At 53.6% G+C, this 22,491-nt stretch overlaps 1 protein-coding gene across 2 annotated transcripts in view; it reads right to left on the reverse strand.

Moving 5' to 3' along the window:
* RHBDL3 (rhomboid like 3) overlaps positions 1-16,330 on the reverse strand; it is a 55,682-nt gene extending 39,352 nt beyond the window's left edge. The window contains exons 1-2 of one of the 2 annotated variants that reach the window (XM_024980654.2): positions 15,613-16,330; positions 14,006-14,029 (exon numbers count right to left, since the gene is read on the reverse strand). In XM_024980654.2, coding sequence (XP_024836422.1) covers positions 14,006-14,029; positions 15,613-15,717 — 129 coding nt within the window. In that variant the 5' untranslated portion in view covers positions 15,718-16,330. The remainder of the gene's footprint in view (positions 1-14,005; positions 14,030-15,612) is intronic. The other variant, XM_024980655.2, reaches the window with a different exon arrangement.
* Positions 16,331-22,491: the final 6,161 nt, after the last annotated feature.

Consider the following 22,491-nt stretch of genomic DNA (forward strand, 5'->3'; position numbering starts at 1 on the left):
CTCTCAGGGTGAGGTCCAGGCTGGGTGGGTTGGAGACAGCCTGACTGGGGCTGGTCTGAGGGTGGCGGGGCTGTGAACAGGCCCCAGGCAGAGGGCCCCCTGGGAGTCAGAAGCCAGGAGCACCCTCGCACCTGCCTCCTGGATAGGCCTGACTGTGGAGGTGGGTGAAGGGGAAGCCAAACCCACATTCAGCCTGTGTGGGGGCTGCTGGGGCAGAAAGAGAGGAAAACACAGAATGAGGAGTGATCCTCCAGCAGCCCCCGCCCACCTGCCTGGACCTTGAAAAGAGCTGCGAGACTGGGGTGGTGGGCGCTTAATCCCAGAATGCCCAGCCCCCTGGCCCCTTAATCCTCTGGGTTGCCGGTTTCTCCCCTGCCTGGGGCCCCACGCATGCTCGGCCGTTTGTACATATATATCCCTGTCTCCCGCCCTGGGCCCCCTCCTGGCTTACTTACAACCTCAGCTGTGCAAAGTGTTAGCAGTTCAGTCCTGTCCGACTCTTTGCGACCCCATGGGCTGTAGCCCTCCAGGTTCCTCTGTCCATGGAATTTTCCAGGCAAGAATACTGGAGTGGGTTGCCATAGGGGATCTTCCTGACCCAGGATTGAACCTGTGTCTCCCACATTGTGGGCCGATTCTTTATCATCTCAGCCACTGTGGAAGCCGACTGTGGAAAGGACCCACCACATTCTCTCTGAGGGCTCCTCCCCTCCTCTGGGGCGAGGAGCTGGGGAAGAGTTCTGGAAAGAACCCCACCCTTAGCTGCTGTGCCATCTTGGGCAGAGCATTAGCCACACTGCCTGGATTTCTCTATCCATCATGTGGGAGGAACTCTCCCCTCTTGGATGGAAGTAAGGGGGTCTGTCCCCAGCCCTGCACACATAAACACATCGTATGCAGATGACGGCCGGGGAAAGAGAAATTCACGACCCATACAGTGCGTGGAGCGGCTGATCTTCAGTTCTGCATCCTTGCTCGGTCAAAGGGCTGATGGGAAATTTGGACTCAGGATGAGGCAGCTACATGGTAGGGGCAGGGGTGGAGGGGTGGGGCTTGAGGTCTGTGTTGCACGAGGGACCTGGTGACACTGGGGAGACAGGCAGCAGATCAGGAGATTGTTATCTCACGGTCCACGGGAGCTGAAAAGGAACCTCAGTGGTTTTCAAGCTGCTCTGCAGAGTTCTAGGAGTTGGGGGGACCTCTGAGGCCCAGAGAGGTGGGGAAGGGTTTGCTGAACAGCCCCCTCTGCCTCCTCAGCCAGAGAGGCCCCATCTGAGTTTGTTTGTTTCCAGTTTTTTGTTTCTTTTTATTAGTTGCACTGTGCAGCTTGAGGGATCTTAGTTCCCCAGCCAGGGATCAAACCCATGCCCTCTGCCTCGGGAACTTGGAGTCTTCACTACTGGACCACCAGGGACGTTCCTGAGTTGTTTTCTCTGTTGGTCTCCTGCGGACTCCCTGGTTGAACAGAGACGCAATAGTAGCTGCATATGCAGTGCCTGCCAAGTATCAGGAGAAGGCGATGGCACCCCACTCCAGTACTCTTGCCTGGAAAATCCCATGGATGGAGGAGCCTGGTAGGTTGCAGTCCATGGGGTCGCTCAGAGTCAAGACAGGACTGAGCGACTTCACTTTCACTTTTCACTTGCATGCTCTGGAGAAGGAAATGGAAACCCGCTTCAGTGTTCTTGCCTGGAGAATCCCAGGGACGGGGGAGCCTGGTGGGCTGTCATCTATGGGGTCACACAGAGTCGGACACGACTGAAGTGACTTAGCAGCCAAGCATCAGGCACTACCTCGTGGAAACCTCAGGTCACCCTACATCCTGGTTTGTCTGTGACAGTCCTGGTTTACACCTATCGTCTCAGCATGTTTCAGAAGGAACTGGGTGAGCAGGAACTGGAGATGACAGGATGATTTATTTGTTTATTCCAGCTTATTCATCTGGCTGCGTCCCATCTTCACTGTGGCATGTGGGAACCTCACTGCTGTCTGCTGGCTCTCCAGTTGTAGGGCTGCACACCGGCTTAGTTGCCCCAAGGCCTGTGGGATCTTAGTTCCATGACCAGTGATCAAACCTGCATCCCCTGCACTGGCAGGTGGATTCTTAACCACTGGACCCCCAGGGAAGTCCCTCAGCATGTTTATTAACAGTGCCCCCTTTCACTCTCAAAACAGTCCCAGGGTGGACACTAAATGATCCCCCCATTTAAACCTTACAACAGTCCTATGAGGGAGGTGCTATTTTATACGGGAGAAAGACGAGGCATCCAGCACAGAGCTGCCCAGGTTTGAAGAGCTGGTAACTGGGCAGGTGGACTCACATCCAGGTGGAGGGGCCAGAGCCTACAGTCTCCCAGTTTCAGATGCTGCGGCATCCTGAAGGGTTTGAGAGACCCCAACTCAGTCTTCTCATCCATTCATTCAACAAGTACTTGCCAAGGATCAACTATGTGTCGGGTATCATGCTTGTATTATGGACAGGGAAACAGGTGCAGAGGGCAAAAGGAACTAGTTCAAGGTCACAGAGCAAGTCAGTGATCAAAATGGAAATAGTTCAGTGTTCCTCCATGGGGGCTAGCTGGTGCAGCTTTGCTCTTCCTTGTTTTTCTCTGCCCTGTTCTGGCATTTGAAATATAACTGGCTCAGTGCTTCCCAGTGTGTGTTTCATGAAGCACCAGGCCCAAGGTGGTGCATGTAATAAGGGTGTTGTAGTCCTGTAAATTTGGGAAACGCTTGGGACTTCCCTGGCAGTCCAATGGTTAATGGTCCAATGGTCCATGCTTTCAAGGTGGGGGGCACAGGTTTGCTCCAGTAAGGGAACTAAGGGGCTTCCCAGGTGGCGCTAGTGGTAAAGAACTTGCCTGCCAAGGCAGGAGATGGAAGAGACGCAGGCTGATTCCTGGGTTGGGAAGATCCCTGGAGGAGGGCACAGCACCCCACTCCAGTATTCTTGCCTGGAGAATCCCATGGACAGAGGAGCCTAGCAGGCTACGGTCCATAGTGTCGTAAAGAGTCGGACACGACTGAAGCCACTTGGCACGCACACACACAGGGAACGAAGAGGCCACATGCCAGGCAAGGTGGCCAAAAAATAAAATTAAAAAATTATGGGAAACCCTTTTGGAAGGGCATGATGCATAAAACCATATAAACAGTTCTTCAAGGTCTTATAAAGTGGAGAAACCTGTCTGAATTGTTCAGCCCAGCATTTTCTAAACTTATTGGATCTTTGATCATAATATTTTTTCACAGCAACACTCCATGCAACAAATTTTGGGGGAAATGCATGAATCCATAATAGAGGTGCTTTTCCCTTCTTTGAAACCAGGCCCCTTTGTCCGTGGTTTCAAACCAGCCTTTGACCCCCACCTCATGAATGGCAGGCCCTTGAGGCAGTTGTCTGGTGTCCTCCAGCAAAGTTAGAAATCTCCCAGATCCTGGCCCCAGGCAGAGGGCTGAGGAGGGTACCAAACCCTGGGAGAGAAAGAGGAGGAAGTGATGGGCCTAATGAGCTGCTGAGCTGAGATCTGCCTGCTCAGCACCCAGGACAGCGGCGCCACTTCCCTCCCTGCCGCAGGCCCGAGAGCCCAGCCAAGCTTCAGCAGCAGCAAGGCACAGGAGAAAGAGGAAGGAACACGCCTACTGGATGGCTCATTTATATGTGTGATCCAGGCTCCTCTGTCCATGGGATTCTCCAGGCAAGAATGCCAGAGACGGTTGCCATGCCCTCCTCCAGGGAATCTTCCTGACCCAGGTATCTCTCATGTCTCTTGCACTGGCAGGAGGGTTCTTTACCACTAGCATTACCCAGGAAGCCCCACCTAGAGAGCCATCCTGGTACAGACCTCTCAGACCCAGAAGGTTAGGACCTAGAGTCTAAGGAAGGCTTCCATCTCGGCCCCACTGTCCCCTGTTTACCAAGACAAAAAGATCCCTGGGAAAGGACCACATAGTGTGAATGCTGGGGCAGGGGAAGGTGCAGACAGCCACCCCTCCCCACTCAGGGGGTTATCACAGCTCCTCTGCTGGCTCCTTGCACCATTACCCGGCTTCTGGGCTAAGCAGAATTAATGAGGCTGCCCTAGGGTTTCGGGCTCAGCAGAGTTGTCCCCACTCAGCAGCTACAGCCCACCAGGGAACTCTGGTCCATTCATGGATATTTACAGCCCCATAAATTAGGTCCAGGCCTGCAGCTGCCAAGGTCAGGAGGTGAGGTTATGGGAGTAGCAGCTTTCCCTAGCACTTCTGCCTTGCAAATGAGGATGCTAATTCGCCCCATAGAGAAAACCACCTCACACCATCCGCTCTGTCTTTTCCCCCAGACCTGAAATACATATTTTCACAATAATTTCACAGTTTTGTTTTTTTCCTGGCTGCCCCACACAGCTTGTGGGATTTTAGTTCCCCGACTAGGGACTGAACCTGGGCCCTAGGCAGTGAAAGAGGAGTCCTAACCACACTAACCATTCCTAATCAGGGAATTCCTCTGACCACTTTTATTCTCACATCAATCCTAGAGTATAAGTGTGATTAGTCCCATTTAACAGATATGGAAACTGAGGCACACCAAGATGAATGATCTGCCCAGAGGCACTTCAGTGAGTAGAACAGGGTACCTCTCTGGCCTGCTTTAAAGCAGCTGAAGCTAGGAGTGGATTTATGAAGACCTCAAGTCTCCCTGGGAAGGAGAGACCAGTTTTTAAAAGCCTGGTTCCGACCTCTTCTGCCCTCCAGTCTCCCCACCTGGAGGCATGAGGGGCGCTCAGCTCCCCTGAGGTCTGGCCAGGCATCTGACGGCGAGTGAACCTTCCACAATTCTAGAATTCCCAGTTTTATTATTTCTGTCCTTCCAGCTGCCAGCCCAGGGCTCCATCCCTCCCAAGGGGCTTCTCCCAGAAGCTCTAGGCCAGACTCCTGAACATCACTCCCCATTAGTCGAAGAGCTGATCCCCCGGATCTGAGGCTGGCAGGCTGATTAGGAGGCTGGAACACATTCCCTCAAGCAGAGAAGCCAGGGATGTCTTGGCCTGGATCCAGGCTGAGCTGCTGGGCAGCTGGTCTATTTCCAGAAAACCATCCGGCCCTCTCTCTCAATACCTGGGCCGTGAGGGGAAGACGAGCTCCCAGACTCCCCCTCCGGGGTGCAGAAACGGGGGTCAGGTGGGTGCCCAGGCATGGGGGCCACCTCTTCCCTCCAGGCCCTGCCCATCTCCACTCTGAAAGAGAGCCTCCTGGAGGACCCCGCTTCTCCCCTTCAGGAGTCCCCTCCCCAAAGAAGGCCTTGGAGGTGCACAGGCCCTGAGGGGCAGCTGGGGGCTGGGACTCAGGCTGGCCCCTTGGGTCCCAGAGGCAGATGGAACGCCTGTGCTGACTCATCCAGGCCCGGCCGTCACGGCTCCTGGGGGACTGAGGCCAAGTCACAGCTGTAAAGGCAGGGCGGCCGCTGGCAGGGAGAGGTGGGAGTGGGTTCGAGTGGGGAGGGGGTCTTACATCTTCCCCACCCCACCTGCTTCAGCCTAAACCCATTTCCTCCTGCTGTTTCTCTTGGAAACTACCAACGGGTCCCGCTGGATGCAGGGAGGAGGGAAGTGGGATGCAGACCTCTGACCAGGAGCAGGGTGGGCAGGATGCAGGGTCACCAGGCTCCTTCGTCTCCTGTGGCCCTCAGCCCCGATGCTGAAGCCACCCAGGAGCCTTGTGCACTCACACAAACCCCTCTGCAGAGGGTCCTCATTTGCTTTTTGTTTGGGGCCCCGCCCCCAGGCCTCAGTTTCCTCCTCTGTAAAGAGGGGATTGCACCACTCACCTCCCAGGGTTATTAAGAGAGCGAAATGAGATGACCTGTGTGCACACAGCAGATGCTCAGTGTTTGCTCTCTCAGAGGAATACTTTCCAACTCAAACCTGTACCGTCCTTTTAAAAAAGGTGATGGGAAACTTCCCTGGTGCTCCAGGGGTTAAGACCAGGCTTCCACTGCAGGGCACTCAGGTTTGATCCCTGATTGGGGAACTAAGATTTTGCCTGCCATGTGGCGTGGCCAAAAAATAATAGAAGATATAAATAAACTTAAAAAGCTGGCGGAGGACTTCCCTGGTGGTCCAGGGGCTGAGAATCCATTCTGCCAACACAGGGGACATGGATTGGATCCCTGGTCTGAGAAGATTCCACATGCCGAGATGCAACTAAGCCCATGTGCCACGACTACTGAGACCGCTCTGGAGTCCGTGTTCTGCAACCAGAGAATCTACTGCAGTGAGAAGCCCGCGCACAGCAACGAAGACCCAGTGCAGCCATAAATAAATACATTTTCAAAATAAATTTAAAAAGCCGGTGGAACAAGGCTGGCCAAGTTGTCCACAGCTCGAGACGCTCATCAGCTCATTTCCGTAACACAAACCAGGGCCCTGTGCCCAGGCTCACCAGGAACTGTCAAATGGGAACCCTGGGTAGAGGAGGCCTGCCCTGGGCTCTGATCACCTGGTGCCTGAAGCCTTGTTCTCGCCACAGACTTTCCCACAGCCAGTGAGAGGACGGAAAAACGCTTGGACGTCCATCCCCCCGGCCCCTACCCCCGGCAGTCTCTATCCAAAAACTTCTCTCCTCTCTGTGCAAAGTTCAGAGGGAACATGGTTTTCCAGCTCTTGCCCTGAAGAAATCAGCTTGATAAGCTGGAAGGAACCCCAGCATGGGGATCTGGACACTTTGATTCAAGACCTAGAACTATTACCCAGAGGTAATTTTGAAAATGGTGTCAATTTCTTCAAATTCCAGTAACACAGTAACAACCACGTGTGTTTACCAGGGGCTCACTACACACCACCTCGTGCTGTGCACCCAGCATCTCATCAGGCCCCGAAAGAGCCCTGAGGGCAGGCAGCTGACAGATGAGAAAACTGAGGCTTGGAGACATCACCCAGCTGGCCCCTTGTCACGTAGCAAGCAAGGAGAAACAGAACTGGGACTCAAGCCAGACTCCGTGTCCTCGCCTGTCCCTTAGTCACTCGGGGTGCTGAGGAAGCGGCCAGAAGTCTGCATGGCCCGGCGGCAGAAACACAGGTCAGAGAGAAAGCAGAGCTGGGCTCTTGTCTCAGTCTGATACTCCAGCACCAAGTGACCTCCTAAGGTCACAGACTTCTGTTTCCTCATTTGCAAAATGAGCAGACTGGACAAGCTGCTTCCATCGACCTCCTGATAAGCCGAGGTCCTCGAGGTGGCCGCAGCCCCAGAGGGGCCGACCGGGGCAAGGTGGCCCACAGCCAGGGCCAGCGCCTGGAGAGGACATCAGAGCCAGAGACGGCGTGGGCAGGGATGTAGCTGGACCTGTTCGCTTCCACATGTGTGTGCCCGTTCCGTGTCAGGCAGGCAGCCGGGCAGCACACCACCTCAGCTCCCTCAGCCTCACTGCTCAGCTGCTACCCAGTGCCTTTCTGGGAGTCAGGCATAAAAGTGTTAATGCAGCATGACTGCTGGGGTCCCTGGGGGCAGGGGAGGGGAGCGGCCTTTGTGGTGGAGGAGAGTCCACAGACTCTAGGGACCTGGACACCACCTGATAAGGGGCTGGAGGCACAGAGCCCAGGCAAGGCAACCCCTCTCTGCTGGTTAATCCTGTGTCCCCAGGGGCGCCGCCAAGGCCCCCGAGTCTGGGGCACGTGTTTTCTCTGCGGCTCCTCACTAATCCATACAGCAGTCTCATCTGCACCTCTTTTCAGCTCCCAGAATCGTCTTAAGCCAGCCAGCAGGACAGTAAATGAGGTAGGCTTTAGGGTCAGGCTCAGGAAGGACCCCAGGCTGGGGGCAAGGGGACTGAGTAGAGGAGATACTTGGGGAAAGCAAGCAGAAAACTCCTCTGAGCATACAAGTGGCTCTGTCTCCAGGAGTTGGGGCTGGGAAGGAGGTTGTCTAGAGGCAGAGACCTTCCCTATGGAGGAATGGATCTCAGAAATGACTCTGGGCTTATTCTAGCAAATTCTGATTCCCCATCAAAAAACAGCTGTCAAAGGTATACTACAGCTTAAGACTTCATGCTTCCACTGCAGGGGGCGTGGATTCAATCGCTGGTCCGGGAACTAAGATCACCCATGCTACTCAGCATAGCCAAAAACAAAACAGGAAAACCCAAACAAACAAAAACACCAACCAATATCCACTGGGTATCAGACATTATTAAGAGAGTTTCCACTTCCATTTAACTCCCACAATCATCCCTAGACTTAAAGATTATCCTGTCCATTTTAGAGATAAAGAAATTGAGGCTCAGAGAGCTAAGGTCACTTGACCCCAATCACAGAGTCAGTAGGGCTTGAACCCAGGACTATTTGCCCCACATATAGGGTTTTCTCCAGCAGCCCACCCAAGCAGCCTCCTGCTGTGGTTGTAACATGTTTATAATTTTGGAGGGAGAGTCAAGATTTGCCTGCTTCCCTTCTGGGAGATTGGCAAAGTTAGGGGTCTCTTCTTGGAGACTGAAAAATGCATGCTCCCAGTGGGAAGGGGAAAAACGGGAAACATGATCAATTTCCTTCTATTTCTCCCTTTTCCTTCTCACGTGCTTGAGCTTGGAAAGCAATTGTGCTCTGTTGACTTAACAGAACTCTGCTCCAAACCGTTTTGCTCATTAAACATTTGGAGATCTTGGAGGCACTTGGATGTGTGAATGTGGCAATGGTTTTCCAACCCCAAAGCCTTTTATGAGTTAGCAGACTCCAGTCCTATGTCTGCCACAACCTGCTGTTTGACCTTAGGTCCTTGAGGGTACCTCCCTGGAGTCCAGGAAGGACTGGGAGACTATCAAAGCATAACCTGAAAAAGAGAAGCTTGGAGGAAACCTATGGAAGAAATGTAAAGCAATAACTAAAGGGTAACTGGACAAAATTGTAAATATCAGGGGAATAGATCAGAAATAAAACATAAACCTCACCACGTATATTAATAAAAACTTACCAAATGATAAAATTTCTCACTATGTAAAGGAAGGCTTTCTTAATAAATGATGCTGGTATAATTGGATAGGAATTAGATCTGGAGGGAGTAAAGGGTTAGAGGATTTTTTTTAATCAGAGAAAAAGAAGTAGGAAATAGAAGCACCTATTATGAGATCCTAATGGGGCAGGAGGAGAGGGGGACAACAGAGGATGAGATGGCTGGATGATATCACCGACTCGATGGACGTGAGTTTGAGTGAACTCCGGGAGTTGGTGATGGACAGGGAGGCCTGGTGTGCTGCAATTCATGGGGTTGCAAAGAGTCGGACACGAATGAGCGACTGAATTGAACTGAACTGAATGGCAGAAAGCAAAGAGGAACTAAAGAGCCTCTTAATGAAGGTGAAAGAGGAGAGTGAAAAAGCTGTCTTAAAACTCAACATTCAAAAAACTAAGATTATAGTATCCAAGCCCATCACTCCATGGCAAATAGATGGGGAAAAATGGAAACAGTGACAGACTTTATTTTCTTGGGCTCCAAAATCGCTGCAGATGGTGATTGCAGCCATGAGATTAAAAGACACTTCCTCCATGGAAGAAAAGCTATGACAAACCTAGACAGCATATTAAAAAGCAGAGACATCACTTTGCCGACAAAGGTCCATACAGTCAAAGCTATGGTTTTTCCAGTAGTCATGTATGGATGTGAAAGCTAAACCATAATGAAGGCTGAGTGCCAAAGAACTGATGCTTTCAAACTGTGGTGTTATTTGAATCAGTTCTAATGAGGTGGATGAAACTGGAGCCTATTATACAGAGTGAAGTAAGTCAGAAAGAAAAACACCAATACAGTATATTGATGCATATATACGAAATTTAGAAAGATAGTAATGATGACCCTATATGCGAGACAGCAAAAGAGACAGAGATGTAAGGAACAGACTTTTGGACTCTGTGGGAGAAGGCGAGGGTGGGATGATTTGAGAGAATAGCATTAAAACATGTATATTATCATATGTGAAACAGATAGCCAGTCCAGGTTTGATGCGTGAGACAGGGTGCTCAGGGCCGGTGCACTGGGATGACCCTGAGGGATGGGATGGGGAGGGAGGGGGTTCAGGATGAAGAACACATGTATACCCATGGCTGGTTCATGTCAATGTATGGCAAAAACCACTACAATACTGTAAAGTAATTAGCCTCCAATTAAAATAAATAAATAAAATTTTTAAAAAAATGTGGTGTTGGAGAAAACTCTGAGAGTCCCTTGGAGAGCAAGGAGATCAAACCAGTCATCCTTAAGGAAATCAACCCTGAATATTCATTGGAAGGACTGATGCTGAAGGTAAAGCTCCAATATTTTGGCCACCTGATGTAAAGAGCCAACTCACTGGAAAAGACCCTGATGCTAGGAAAGATTGAGGGCAGGAAGAGAAGGAGGTAACAGAAGATGAGATGGTTGGATGGCATCACCAACTCAACGGATGTGAGTTTGAGCAATCTCCAGGAGATAGTGAAGGACGGGGAAGCCTGGTGTGCTGCAGTCCATGGAGTTGCAAAGAGTCAGACACAACTGAGCGACTGAACAACAAAAGCAATTTATGAGATCTGAAGAGGGATGGAAAGTGTCTCAGCTCTGAAGCAACATAAGGAATCATGAAGGAAAAGCCCAATAGACTGAACTGCAGAAAAAGAAGACATTTTTACCATTATTTTACACCATAACAACAGGTTAATATTTAAACTTTAAGATCCAGTATTTAGGAAAACCACTCTGATTCCAAGGCAATGAAAAGATCATTTCCTCAGTGAGAAGTTCAAACAGGAAACAAACACCTGGAATATCTGGGGGCTGAAGTGATGATCTTCAGGCTTCCTACCCGTTATAACTTCTGGGATCCACAGGGAAATATAGGGGAAGGGATGAGGCTGGGTGGCGTGTTGCACTCCTGCTTGAACAGACCAGACGAACACCCAGGATGCCAGTGGGGACCAGCTGGGTGAATTTCCATGGGGCTGGAGTCACCTGTTTTCTTCACCTCCAACTACCCAGAAGGCATTCTGGTGAGGGGGTGTCCACATAGGATCAAAAGGCCAAGGTCATGGTTTCTAGCCCTTGGCTCCAATCAGCATCATGTTGGGTCAAAGCCACTCTACACGCTGAAGAACCAAAGAGCACAGAGAGACTGCTCCAAAACCACCCCTAACACTGGAAAAAGGTCGCAGCAGATCCCAGTTTGAAACCAGGTGATCGCTGGTATCCCCTTGACCCAGGAAAGGAAGGCGGACTGACTGGGGCCAGCCTCCCCATCCTATGACCTCAGAAAGGTGAATTCCAGGGCCACATTAGCCAGCAGGGATTCTGACAAGTGTCAGGAGAATCCTACTCCATTCAGCACAGGTCGATCCATCAGGTCTATTCCTGTAAGAAATTGTAGGGAGGCTGCCTGTAACCCCCAGACAAATATTCCTTCCTGAGTGCAACAAGTTCACCATCACCAAATCCTGCCTTCAAGTAGGCCCAGAGGAAGAGTCAGAGAGGATAAGACCCCCCAGCTCTCCTGGGGCCCTTCTGAAGTTGTACGACCATTTATGGAGCCTCACACCTGCTCTGCATTCAGCCCTATAGGGGATGGTCTAAGGGGAGCTGCACAAAGGAGGGGAGCAGGTGCAGAGGGATGGGTATCTGCCAGAGGTTGGGCCCCCTGCTCACAAGCAGCTCTCCTCAAACACAAAGCACCGATAGGAAGGAAGACAACAGAAACGGGCTCCTAAAGCCGTATGAGGGCTGGGGAGCAAACATAAGGCAGAACTTATAGTGAGAGAAAAAAAACTGTCCAGAGTAAGCTTGGAGAGTTTCTTTCCTAGAAGTGTGTCTGTCCAGAATGGTTTCTGGGTGGGCCTTCCCAGAAGCAGGGGGATGCACTCTGTGACACTCGGGATCTCCCTCCAGTGGGAAAAACTGGATTTCGTGGACCACCCACTGCTCTCCAGTGCCATGCATTTTCTCTGCTCCCTCAAGTTCCAAATCCTTCCTCCCAAAAATTTCCCTCCATTCCTCCAAATCGTTCGTTTCACAGTGTAAACACACAGGCAGGGACTGGGGAAGGAAATTAATCAAATGAGAAAGACACAGACAGAGGGGAAAAACGAACGATACACTTTGTTCTAGGTTTCGATTCTAAATCTGGCAGGAGGTGTGAAGGGTTGGCAGCTTGCTGGTCGAGGCATCGGTGGCAGCAGGCGGCTCCCTCCTGCCTCAGGGCATCAGGCCAGCAGCTGCTGTGCTCTTAGGAGCCCGAGGGGGAGTCGGTCTACCCCAGCAGGACTGGAGCGGTGGGAAGCTCCCCACATCACAGTCAGGCCTTGTGTTAAGATGATGACACCCGCAAATCTCCACTCCAGGCCCACCCTGTCTTTCAAGCTGAATTCCATGTTTTTTCTTTTAAGATTTTTTTGATGCAGACCATTTTTAAAGTCTTTACTGAATTGGTTACAATGTTGCTTCTGTTTCATGTTTTGATTTTTTGGGGGCCCAGAGGCATGTGGGATCTTCGCTCCCTCATCAGGAATAGAACCCACTCCCCCCAAACACTGGAAGGTGAAGTCTTAACCACTGGCCCGCCAGGGAAGTCCCCTGAATTCTGTTTTCAGTCCCACTCGGCATCTGCATTTAGCTGACTCAAACTGAACTGGTCTGAAATCAAAGTTGTCAGTTTTATGAACCCTTACATTTCCTTCTCCTATCAGGTTCGGAAGCTCGATGTTGTACACGCGGTCTGCCTCATCTATTCGGATCTGTCTCCGATCTTCACTGCAGCTGCAGCATCTTGAGTTGCAGCACGGACCTCTTAGCTGTGGCATGTGGGACCTAATTTCCAAACCAGGGATCAAACCCAGGCCCCCTCCACCGGAAGTGCACAGTCCTAGCCACTGGACCGCCAGGGAAGTCCCAAATCTACATTTAGAATCTCAAAGTAACAGATGGGGTTCACCTCATCTATTCCAGTCTAATAAGATCTTCCAATTCGCCCATCACCATGTCCTTCTTCCTTTCCCTTCCCACTTTTCCAAGTCACGGTGCTTGTCCCCATGCACTGCTGCAGGCTCCTAGCCGGCTTCTCATCTCCACCCAACTCTCACACAGCATCTTCCCAAGGTAACCCCTGGATCTTGTAACAAACTTGCCAAAAATACTTTGAAAGGCTTCCCCTGCATTCAACAGGATGAGGTCTGGTGCAGGCTACTTTTTCAGCTTTATCTGCCTCTGGAACCCAACACCTTCCCTCTGACCCAACCAGACTGGTGTCTTAAAGTCGCACACACTTCCTGGCATAATCATCTTCAGCCCAGGGCACCATGCTCACTGTTCCCCCACACCCGGGCAGCTTGTGAAACAGGGAGGGAGAAGGAAACAGACAACAGCACGCAAAAGCAGTTCCCAGCAAAGAAGACCATTTCCCTGCTAAAGGCCAAGAGTTGGTCTCCCTGTTCCAAAGCCAATGGGGCACTTACAACTCCACCGCCCACACTTCGACTTGAGGTGTTGCAGTCACATCCTGTTTTCCCCCTATAGCTCCCCCATCCCTGAGGCAAAATCAAGAGTGGTCAGCTTTCAAATAGGGCTCATATTTGAGTCACCCACCAAGGATGGCAGAGATCTGACCTCAGAGATGGCCGTGGATCTGTGACGGTGGAGGGAGAAAAAAAAAGGGGGCGGGGGGGGGGAGGGGAAGTTCACCTAAGCCCTTCCCCCACCTCCTCAGCCTAAACGGCCAATTCCTTGGCACACAGAGAACATACATCCAGGGCTTTCAATGCGTATTATCGGATTTCTCCCTGGTATAAAGCTGGTTCCCGTGAAGTGGCGTTGGGAGGAGGCAGGTAAGGATCTCTTAAGGGAGCCCCCCCAACCTCTTCCTGAAACCTGGAGAGCAGTACCATTCAGACCCAGAGCTGCCTTAGGCCACACCCCCACCCCCACGTCACCGTCTCAGGAGTGCGGAGCTGGGGAAGCCCACGCAGGCAGGGAGACTGCGGGGAGGGCTGGCAGGAAGGGAGGGGGCATTTAACTGCTCACCTACCTGATCAAACAGGACTTTCCAGTGCTGGTAGAGAAGGAGCCATGCAGGAGAGGAGGAAGAGGAGAGAAAGAAAGAAACACACTTATCACCAAGGCCTCTGCAGCCCCCTGCTGTTTCTGACCTAGCCTCCCGCTGCGGGCCCAGGCTCAGGGACCCGAGGCCAGGGATCCCTGGGAAGAGTTTCCCAAATGAGTCTACACCTAGCAAAGGTGGGAGAACTCAGATTGGGGAGGGAGAGCATCCCTCATTCTGGGACACGCAGGAGGGGACATGAGCAGAGCAAGGGTGATTCTCAACATTCCTTAAAAAAAAAAAGAAAAAAGTGTGCCATTCTGTCCAAGGGCCTCTAATAACTTCTGCTGCTTAGCTATCTCGGTGTCTACTCCCAGGCCTGGGAATGCATGCCCGGATGCATCTCCTGCAATTCCATCAGACCCGCTGCAGCAGTCTCCACCTGCTGGGGGTCAAAGACCCCCTATCCGGAAAACACATCCGGGCATAAACATTAAGGTTTGGCCTCTACTTTGGGAGAAGGGGATTCCCGCATGCTCTGAAACCCACCCCTGTCTCTCTGCAGGCTGAGCCTAAGTGAGGAGCCCCTAAGAGTCAGCCAAAGCGATGGGACCAGAAGCAACAGAAGGGGTTTAAGCACAAGAGCCAGAGGGGATACAACCCTATTCAGACTTCCCCGCGGAGGCTGGGTAGACCGGCGGGGCTGGTGGGGGGAGGTGGGGGGTGGGCGGGCTTCACTTCCCGGTCCCCACACTGAGAGGTCAGGGGCAGGGCAGAGCGTCTGCCCAGTTTTTCACCTCTGCGGAGCAGGTTAACCTGGGGAGGGAGAAGCTTAAGAAACTCCAGTTCCCAGGACTCCCCGGTGCCGGCTTTGCCCATGGCTCCCAGGACCGGAGGGAGGTGGGGAGACTCCAGCAGCAGATGGCAGGGAAGCCCTGTGGGGCAGCCCCTCCCTATCCTCACCCAGGGGATCGTCGCTGGCTCCGACGCGGTCTGGGACTCCTAAGCCCCCCTCTGGGAGCGAAAGCTCCCTGGCACTCCTCCTGTGGGTCCTCCAGCCGGGCTCGGGGCCAGGGGCCAGCTAGAATTTCGATCAGGGTCTTGGACAGGGCAGGTGCCGGGCCGGGGCTCATCAGCGAGCGGAGAAGGGGTCGCCAGGGCGGTCTGCGCCGCCGGCTTCCGGGGACTCTGCGGCGCCCGCTCCTTCCCCGGCTCCGAGAGCCCGCAGGTCGCGAGTGGGAGGGGAGGGGAGCCACTGCTGTGACGCGGCCGCCTCTGCGGGAAAACGCCGTGTCCCGGGCACTGCACCAGCCGCGGGGAGGGGGCTTGGTGGCCGGCGGGTCCCCGGCGCAGCGGCGGGCGCTGCGCTCCGCCGGGAAGCCCCGGGAGCCCGAGCAGGGGATGGCGCGCGCGCGTTTCGGGGAGACCGGTTCCCTCCGCCCCCTCCAGCCCGCGGGGACCCGGCCAATCCGGGGCGCTCCCGCGTCACCTTGAAACCTCCCAGTTACCCCGCGGGGGGCAAGTCGGGGGCAGCGGTCCCCACCGCGGCCCCCACCCCCCAGAAAGTTTGCCGGGGCTGGGGAGGGGGCACTCACGTCCTCCGCCGGCGGCCGCTCCTCGGCCTCGGGTTCCAGCTCCTCGATGCGCTCCGCCTCGGCGCAAGCGGCCACCGCGGGGCCCGGGCTGGGGTGTTCGCCCATGCCGGGGCGGCGTCCGGGGCCCGGCGCGGCTGCGGGGCTCGTCCCGGGGCGCCTGGCTAACTTTGCGCCGCAGCGGCCGCGCCGCTCTGGGCTGCCTGTGCGCGCCGCGCCGCCTCCGCCTCCGCCCCCATGGTCCCGGCCCCCGCGCCGCAGCCTCGCGACCCCGGGACGCCAGGCCCTCCGCCGCAAACTTCTCGGCGCCCGCGGCCCCGCCGGCCTCCGCCTCCGCCCCGGCCCCAACGCCCGGCTCCGAGGCGAGGGCGCCCTTGGGCCGGCCCCGGCCCCGCGGCTCCCCGCGCGCTCCCTCCTCGCTTCCCGCGGCCCCCGCTCTGCGCCCGAGTCTCCTCCTCCCCGCGGACTCCTCGGGGGCGGTGCGCAGGCGGGGGCGGGGCTGCTCCCGGGACCGCCGCCCCCCACCCGCCACCCCCGGGCGCCACCGCCCGGGCCAAGTCGGTCAGAGCGCCGCGGCCCGGGGAGGAGGAGGGCTGCGGCGGGCTTGGCGGGGAAGTGGCTGCATGGCCCTGGCGGGGGTGGGGCTGCGCGGGCCCGGGCCCCATCACCACCTGCCTCCAGCCCGGCCCGGGTTTGTCTCTCCGTGCGGGACCGAGTGGGGTGAGGGATGGCGGGGTGCAGTGTCTACTTGCCGAGACCCACCGGGCTAACATGAGTTGGAGGCAGCAGACGCGTGAAGGTGGCAGGGGCGAGGTTCTCACTAAGTTGGCAATGTCGGGGTTAACTGGGAGTGAAATGGGAGCAGGACGCTAGGAAGACAGGATCCCCGCCCCCACCGCCACCCTTCCCTCACTTCGGTCCCAGATCCTGGGAGGTCCAGGTAGGCTCAGGTAGGGAGAAATCAGGGGAGTCCCGGACCCCAAACCCTGAAATCTTGCCCTCCGCACACCCAGAGCTATGGGACAGTGTCCTGGCTTCACGGAACCAGGCTGACAAAGGTAGGACCAGGCAAGATGGGAGGTAAAGAAACTACAGCAAGTAGGAATCGAGTTAGAGACAGAGGAGTAGGGGATCTTCTAAAGAAAAAAAATTGGTGCTGTTTGCTTGCAGGAAAGACCTCCCAGGAGAGGCAGTCTCCCTTAAGCAGAGGCTCTGCCTGGAAAGGGTGCCAATGGCTGGCTGGGACAGGTGCCCTCTCAGGGATTCATTTCTGGTGATGTTCCCCAGTCAGCCCCCAGCCCACACTAAAGGTGCCTCCTTCCACTCCTCTTACCACCACCCACTCACCCACTGGCCTTTGCTCCTCTCTCTCCCTCTAAGAAATGGATGCTCTTTTCCAGTAGTGCAAGTTGCAATTAATGTGCTCATCTTCATAAAGCAAACACATAACCCCAGGATCCAACCTGTGACCATCTCAGCCGACAATAACTGCTCCCCCTAAACCCAGAGAAGGAAATTAACTCCATTCTAATTAGGTGAGTTTGCTACAGACACCAATTTTCATCTCTGGTTTCAGAAAGTGTGATCATTCCAACTATTTTTGTTTCTCACCACCCTCCCCCCATCCCTACTCTACTAACAAGTCAAGATCCTGCCAAGATTTCCTTGTAAATAAAACTGTCTGCATAGGATGTGATTTTGGAAACAGCTTTCAGGGGACAGGAGAGAGGCCGATGGACTCCTTTATGGAAAGAAGCCCAAAGGACAAGGGGCAGCTGGGGGCCCTGAGGTCAGTGGCACTGCCCCCACCACCCCCACTGCTATCATTTACAGGACCTGCCTGGGTGCTGGCTGTCTTACACTTAGATCTTCCAGGCTGGAGAAGTGGTCAGGAAATGGGAAGTTCCAGGGAAGAGGGGAGGCGAAGAGCTCAGAGAGGGCTTGGTCTCTGGGCAGTCTCTGACCTCAGCTGCCCTTTGGGTTCTGCCTTTTCTTCAGCCCAGGGACAGCTCTTATCAACCCATCCAATTCTGTTATCCCCTCCAGTAGAAGGGATCTCAGCAGGCTCCATTCAGTTTGCTGAACCTTTGCTGGGCTCCTACTAAGTGCCAGAGACAGAACTTTGGGAAGAGAGGTAGATAGGATCCAGACCCAGACCTCCAGAAGCTGTTTAATTCGAGTGATAGCCAGGGAAGATCAAGGGAGAGGGTTCCTGTGGGTCCAAGAGGGCTTCCCAAAGGATATGCCCCAAAACAGAGCAAAGTGGGAAAGCTGGAGGGGAAACCTTCCAGGTGGAGGGAACGGCATGGACAGAGGCTGGGCTTGGGCAGCAGTATGGTTTGGAAAAGAAACTACAATCAATTTGGCACGGCTGGAAATTAGAGCAAGGAACTCAAATGTAGAGAACCCAGACTGGGAGACTTCCTTGGTGGTTCAGTGGTTAAGACTTTGCCTTCCAATGCAAGGGGTAAGGGTTCAATCGGTGGTGGGGAGTTAAGATCCCACAAGCCTCAAGGGCAAAAGAAAAAAACCCATAAAATAGAAGCAATATTGTAACAAATTCAAGAAAGACTTGAAAAATGGTCCACATCAAAAAAAAAGTCTTTAAAAAAAAAAAAAAAAAAAGAACCCAGCCTGGAGCAGAGGGTTTGAAGGTTTAAAGGGCTGTGAGGAGTTTCCTGAGAAAGAGATTTGGACTTGGCCCTAAGAGCAATGGGGAGGCCACCAAAGGATTGTGAGCAGGAAAGTAACATTGGAAAAGATCCCTCCAGGGAATTCCCTGGTGGTCCAGTGCTTAGGACTCCACACTATGACCGCCTTTCAATAGCTGGTCCAAAAAAAAAAAAAAATCTGTCCAGGAGGCTGGCCTCTCTAACCCTAAGCATAGGGAGATGGGAGGTGACATCCAAGGACTCAATGGACATGAGTTTGAGTAAACCTCTGGGAGTTGGTGAAGGACAGGGAAGCCTGGTATGCTGCAGTCCATGGGCTTGCAAAGAGTCGGCCATGACTCAGCGACTGAACAACGATCCAAGGAAGCAGTCATGAGGGCAGCACCAGTTAGAATAAAGTGGAGAGCGGGGCTCTGGGAAGTATCGAGAAGGGGATGTTGTTCCTTCATCAGTCCTAGGAACATCACACCCAACCCTGGCAAACAGTGTTCCCAAGTCTCCTAGGGAGGAATTCCTGAACTCCAGCCAGGGCTCTCGCTTCAGGAGCCCGCTCCCGTCCCTCCCCGGTCCCCGCTGGAAGGAGCACCACCATCTGGACTTGGAGACCAGCTGTGACATCCGGCAGCTCCTATGAACCTAAGGCCGCACGCACCTTTTGCCCTCAGCCTTGCCTCTGCCTCACCAGCCAGCCCATGGCAGTCCTCAGCCCAGGGGAACATGCAGCTGGGGCCAGCCTGCCCCTCAGCAGGCAGTGGGACGTGGACCTTGGGTCCCAAGGCCCAGAACCCCTGGGGGGTAGGAGTGGCCAGGCTCTCTGAGAGCTCTTGTCCCACTCTGAGAAGACCTGAGGACCAGCACATCCGGAGCCCTACTGGGGACAGAGGAGAGAAAGGGCACAGCAACCACCCACTCTCACTGGATGCTGCAGGGCCCTGCCCAAGGGCCCTGGTCTGCCTGGAGATGACAGTCAGCAGAGGCCGACTGGCATTTACACTCTGCTCTTCACTGTGTAAGACCTCGACACCCATGACCTCTTATGATTCATAGTTTCCCGATGGCTCAGTGGGTAAAGAATCGGCCTGCAGTGCAGGAGACACAGGAGGCGCAGGTTCGATCCCTGGGATGGGAAGATCCCCTAGAGAAGGAAATGGCAGCCTACTCCAGTATTCCTGCCTGGAAAATCCCATGGACAGAGGAGCCTGGTGGAGTGCAGTCCATGGGGTCGCGAAGAGTCGGGCACGACTGAGCTACTAAGCACACAACAGCCAGACACTAAGTCAACGCTGAACAAGATAAGAGCCTGGGAGAAAGCGGTTCAAACCTTGAAGCGGCAAACCCAACTCAGAGGGACAGGATGAGCTATGGAGATGAACCTGGACAGAGGGGGCAGCTGTGCAGTAGAGTGTGGAAGGGTTTCTCGGAGGACAGAACCAAAGCAGTAAAAGCAGAGACAGGAAAGCCACTGACTGTCTTGGGAACAACTCAGTGGGTGAGCACAAACGGGGGATGACCAGATGGGTGAGAAGTCGTGTCCAGAAAGTCTTTGAGTGCCAGTCTGAGGAGCCTGGACCTTGCTTAATGGGTGATGGAAGAAGTAAGTGGTGGCGGCTTCTAACTGGAGCAGCATTTTAGGAACATTAAGTTGGCAGCAGCCCAGGACAGCAATTCAACTAACGCATTGCGAGTGTCCATTCTTTGCCAGACCCTGGCCGAGGTGCTGAGAATACAAAGGGAATAAGACCCAGACCCTGGCCTCCTGGGAGAAAATTAGATAATCCTCTAATTACAGCCCAGTGCGATAAGGGAGGAAGAGCTGTCTGGGGGTGCACCCACCCAGAGAGGGAGGGGGGCGGTTCTTTAAGGAACTGATGTTCTGATGGGCCGGGAGCACCCGCACAATGGGGCTGCTACTGGAGAAGCAGGAAGGCCGGGGAGAGGGAAGGAGGGTGGAGAGGGGGGCCCAGGAGTTTGTTTGTGGACAAATGTTTGTTTGTTGTGAGCTAATGAGAAGACAGGGAAGAAACATTAAGGGCTGTAATTACCGCTCAAAGCAAATGGCAGCGCCAAGAAGGAGGGGTAAACGGGGGTGACTTTTTCTCCAGAACCTCTCAGCTGAGGCCTCCTCTGAAACAGCAGTTTCCTATCCTGATGTCTCCCTCAGCCAGGCCCACACCCCTCAGGGCACTTTTTCTCCCCAAAGCAAACCTAAAACTGACCCTCACAGTCCCCGTTGCCTGCATCCAGCTCCATCTTCTGAGAAACCTGCAAACAGCCCCGAGCTGCTTGAGATGAAGACATGAGTTATTTTTGACTGAGATCCAAGCCCCGGCCCTGAATTCTTTTGTCTTCCCGGAATCCCCCAGTCATGTTTGAAGTCTGCAAGTCCGAACAGCGGGTGCGGCTCAGGGAGGAGACCGACACTTGGAATCCAACCCTCCTCCGTCCCCAGCTCCAGCATTCTTCCATTATTGCCCGCTGTCTCCGAGATCAAACGCAACAAGGCTGCTAAACGGACTTTTTTTTTCTTCTTCTCGCCTTTCGTCTCTTCCCCTCTCACTCCAGGGCCCCCAATTTTCCAGGGAACTAAAATCACTGGGAGACGTCTAGGTCCATAGACACCAGATCCTTTCAAAGAGAGGTGTGGGCACCCAGAAGGGAAAAGCTCAGAAAAGCACAGGGGAAACTCGCCCAGTTCCAAGATTTAGCCAATCGCACATGCAGGGAAGGGCTTCCCAGGTGGCTCAGGGATAAAGAATCTGCCTGCAATGCAGGAGCGGCAGGAGATGAGGACTTGATCCTTGGGTCGGGAAGATCCCCTGGAGGAGGGCATGGCAACCCACTCCAGTATTCTTGCCTGGAGAATCCCATGGACAGAGGAGCCTGGCGAGCTACAGTCCAGGGGGTTGCAAAGAGTTGGACTTGACTGAAATGAGAGCACGCACATACATGCAGAGAAACTCTCAGCTGCTCTGCTGGTTCTCCTCTTCCTTCTCTGCCCTCTCCTTGGGGGGTAGGCTGTGCCTGGGGCCCCATTTCTGGGTTCTCTTTGGGCCTCCAATGCTCTGTGTGACCTCTGGTTATGTCACAGGTAGGCCCTGTGTCCTTAGCAAACAGCACCTTCGAGTTCAATCGTGTGCTGTCTGATGGATGCTTTCTCCTTCAGAAGTCTTTACGCAACCCTCCAAGCCCAAGTGGAACCACTGCTTCCTCTGGATCACTTATTTCTTTTGACCTTGCATTACAATATCTAAGTTTTGCCTTCCTTGTACCCAAATACATATTCCTTGAAGGAGAGATTATGGCTTATTCAGTGTCACACCCATCACAAAACACAACACTGCACACGGTAGGAGCCGAACAAATGTCTCTTTAATGAAAAACAGAGCATGTCTCTTGATCTGACATTGGGTCTAATTACACAGTTACTAGTCTCAGCCCTTGATAAGAAACAAGTTTTATGTTTTACAGAAAAGATTTCTCTGCGTAATAAAAATACAATTGTATCTCCATTGCCTTTATTTCAAAGCACTTACACATTTGTCATTTCATTTCATCCTCAAGAAGCCGGCCTTTCTGAGGTAGCAGAACAGATACAAAGGAGGGACAGTAAGATTCCCTGGACCCAGAGTGGGTTTGATTCTCCATTCCTCTCACCAAATTTCTTTTTATTTTTTTAAATGAAGACGAGGCTTTCTGGGTTTCTCTGTTGCTGCGTGGGCTCTTCTCTAGCTGCGGCGAGAAGGGGCTACTCCCTAGCTGTGGTGCAAAGGCTTCTCATCGTGGTGGCTTCTCTCGTTGAGGAACACGGGCTCTAGGGCACGCAGGCTGCAGCAGTTGTGGCATGTGGGCTCAGCAGTTGTGGCTCCCGGGCTCTAGAGCTCAGGCTCAGTAGTTGCGGTGCATGCGCTTAGTTGCTCCATGGCATATGGGATCTTCCCAGACCAGGGATCGAACCCATGTCTCCTGCATTGCAGGTGGATTCTTTACCACTGAGCCACCAGGGAAGCCCCCAAATTTCTGATTTTAAGAGTGAAAGACAGACTTTCCTGGCAATCCAGTGGCTAAGACTCCATGCTCCCATTGCAAGGGGCTGGGGTTTGATCCTTGGTCAGGGAACTAAGATCCTGCAAGCCGCACCACATGGCCAAAAAAAAGTTAAATACACAAGTCCTGACCACGACCTGCAGTGACAGCCTCCCAGGGCAAGTAG

The sequence above is a fragment of the Bos taurus genome, chromosome 19 (genome assembly GCF_002263795.3).
Source record: "Bos taurus isolate L1 Dominette 01449 registration number 42190680 breed Hereford chromosome 19, ARS-UCD2.0, whole genome shotgun sequence".
Classification (NCBI taxonomy): domain Eukaryota; kingdom Metazoa; phylum Chordata; class Mammalia; order Artiodactyla; family Bovidae; genus Bos; species Bos taurus.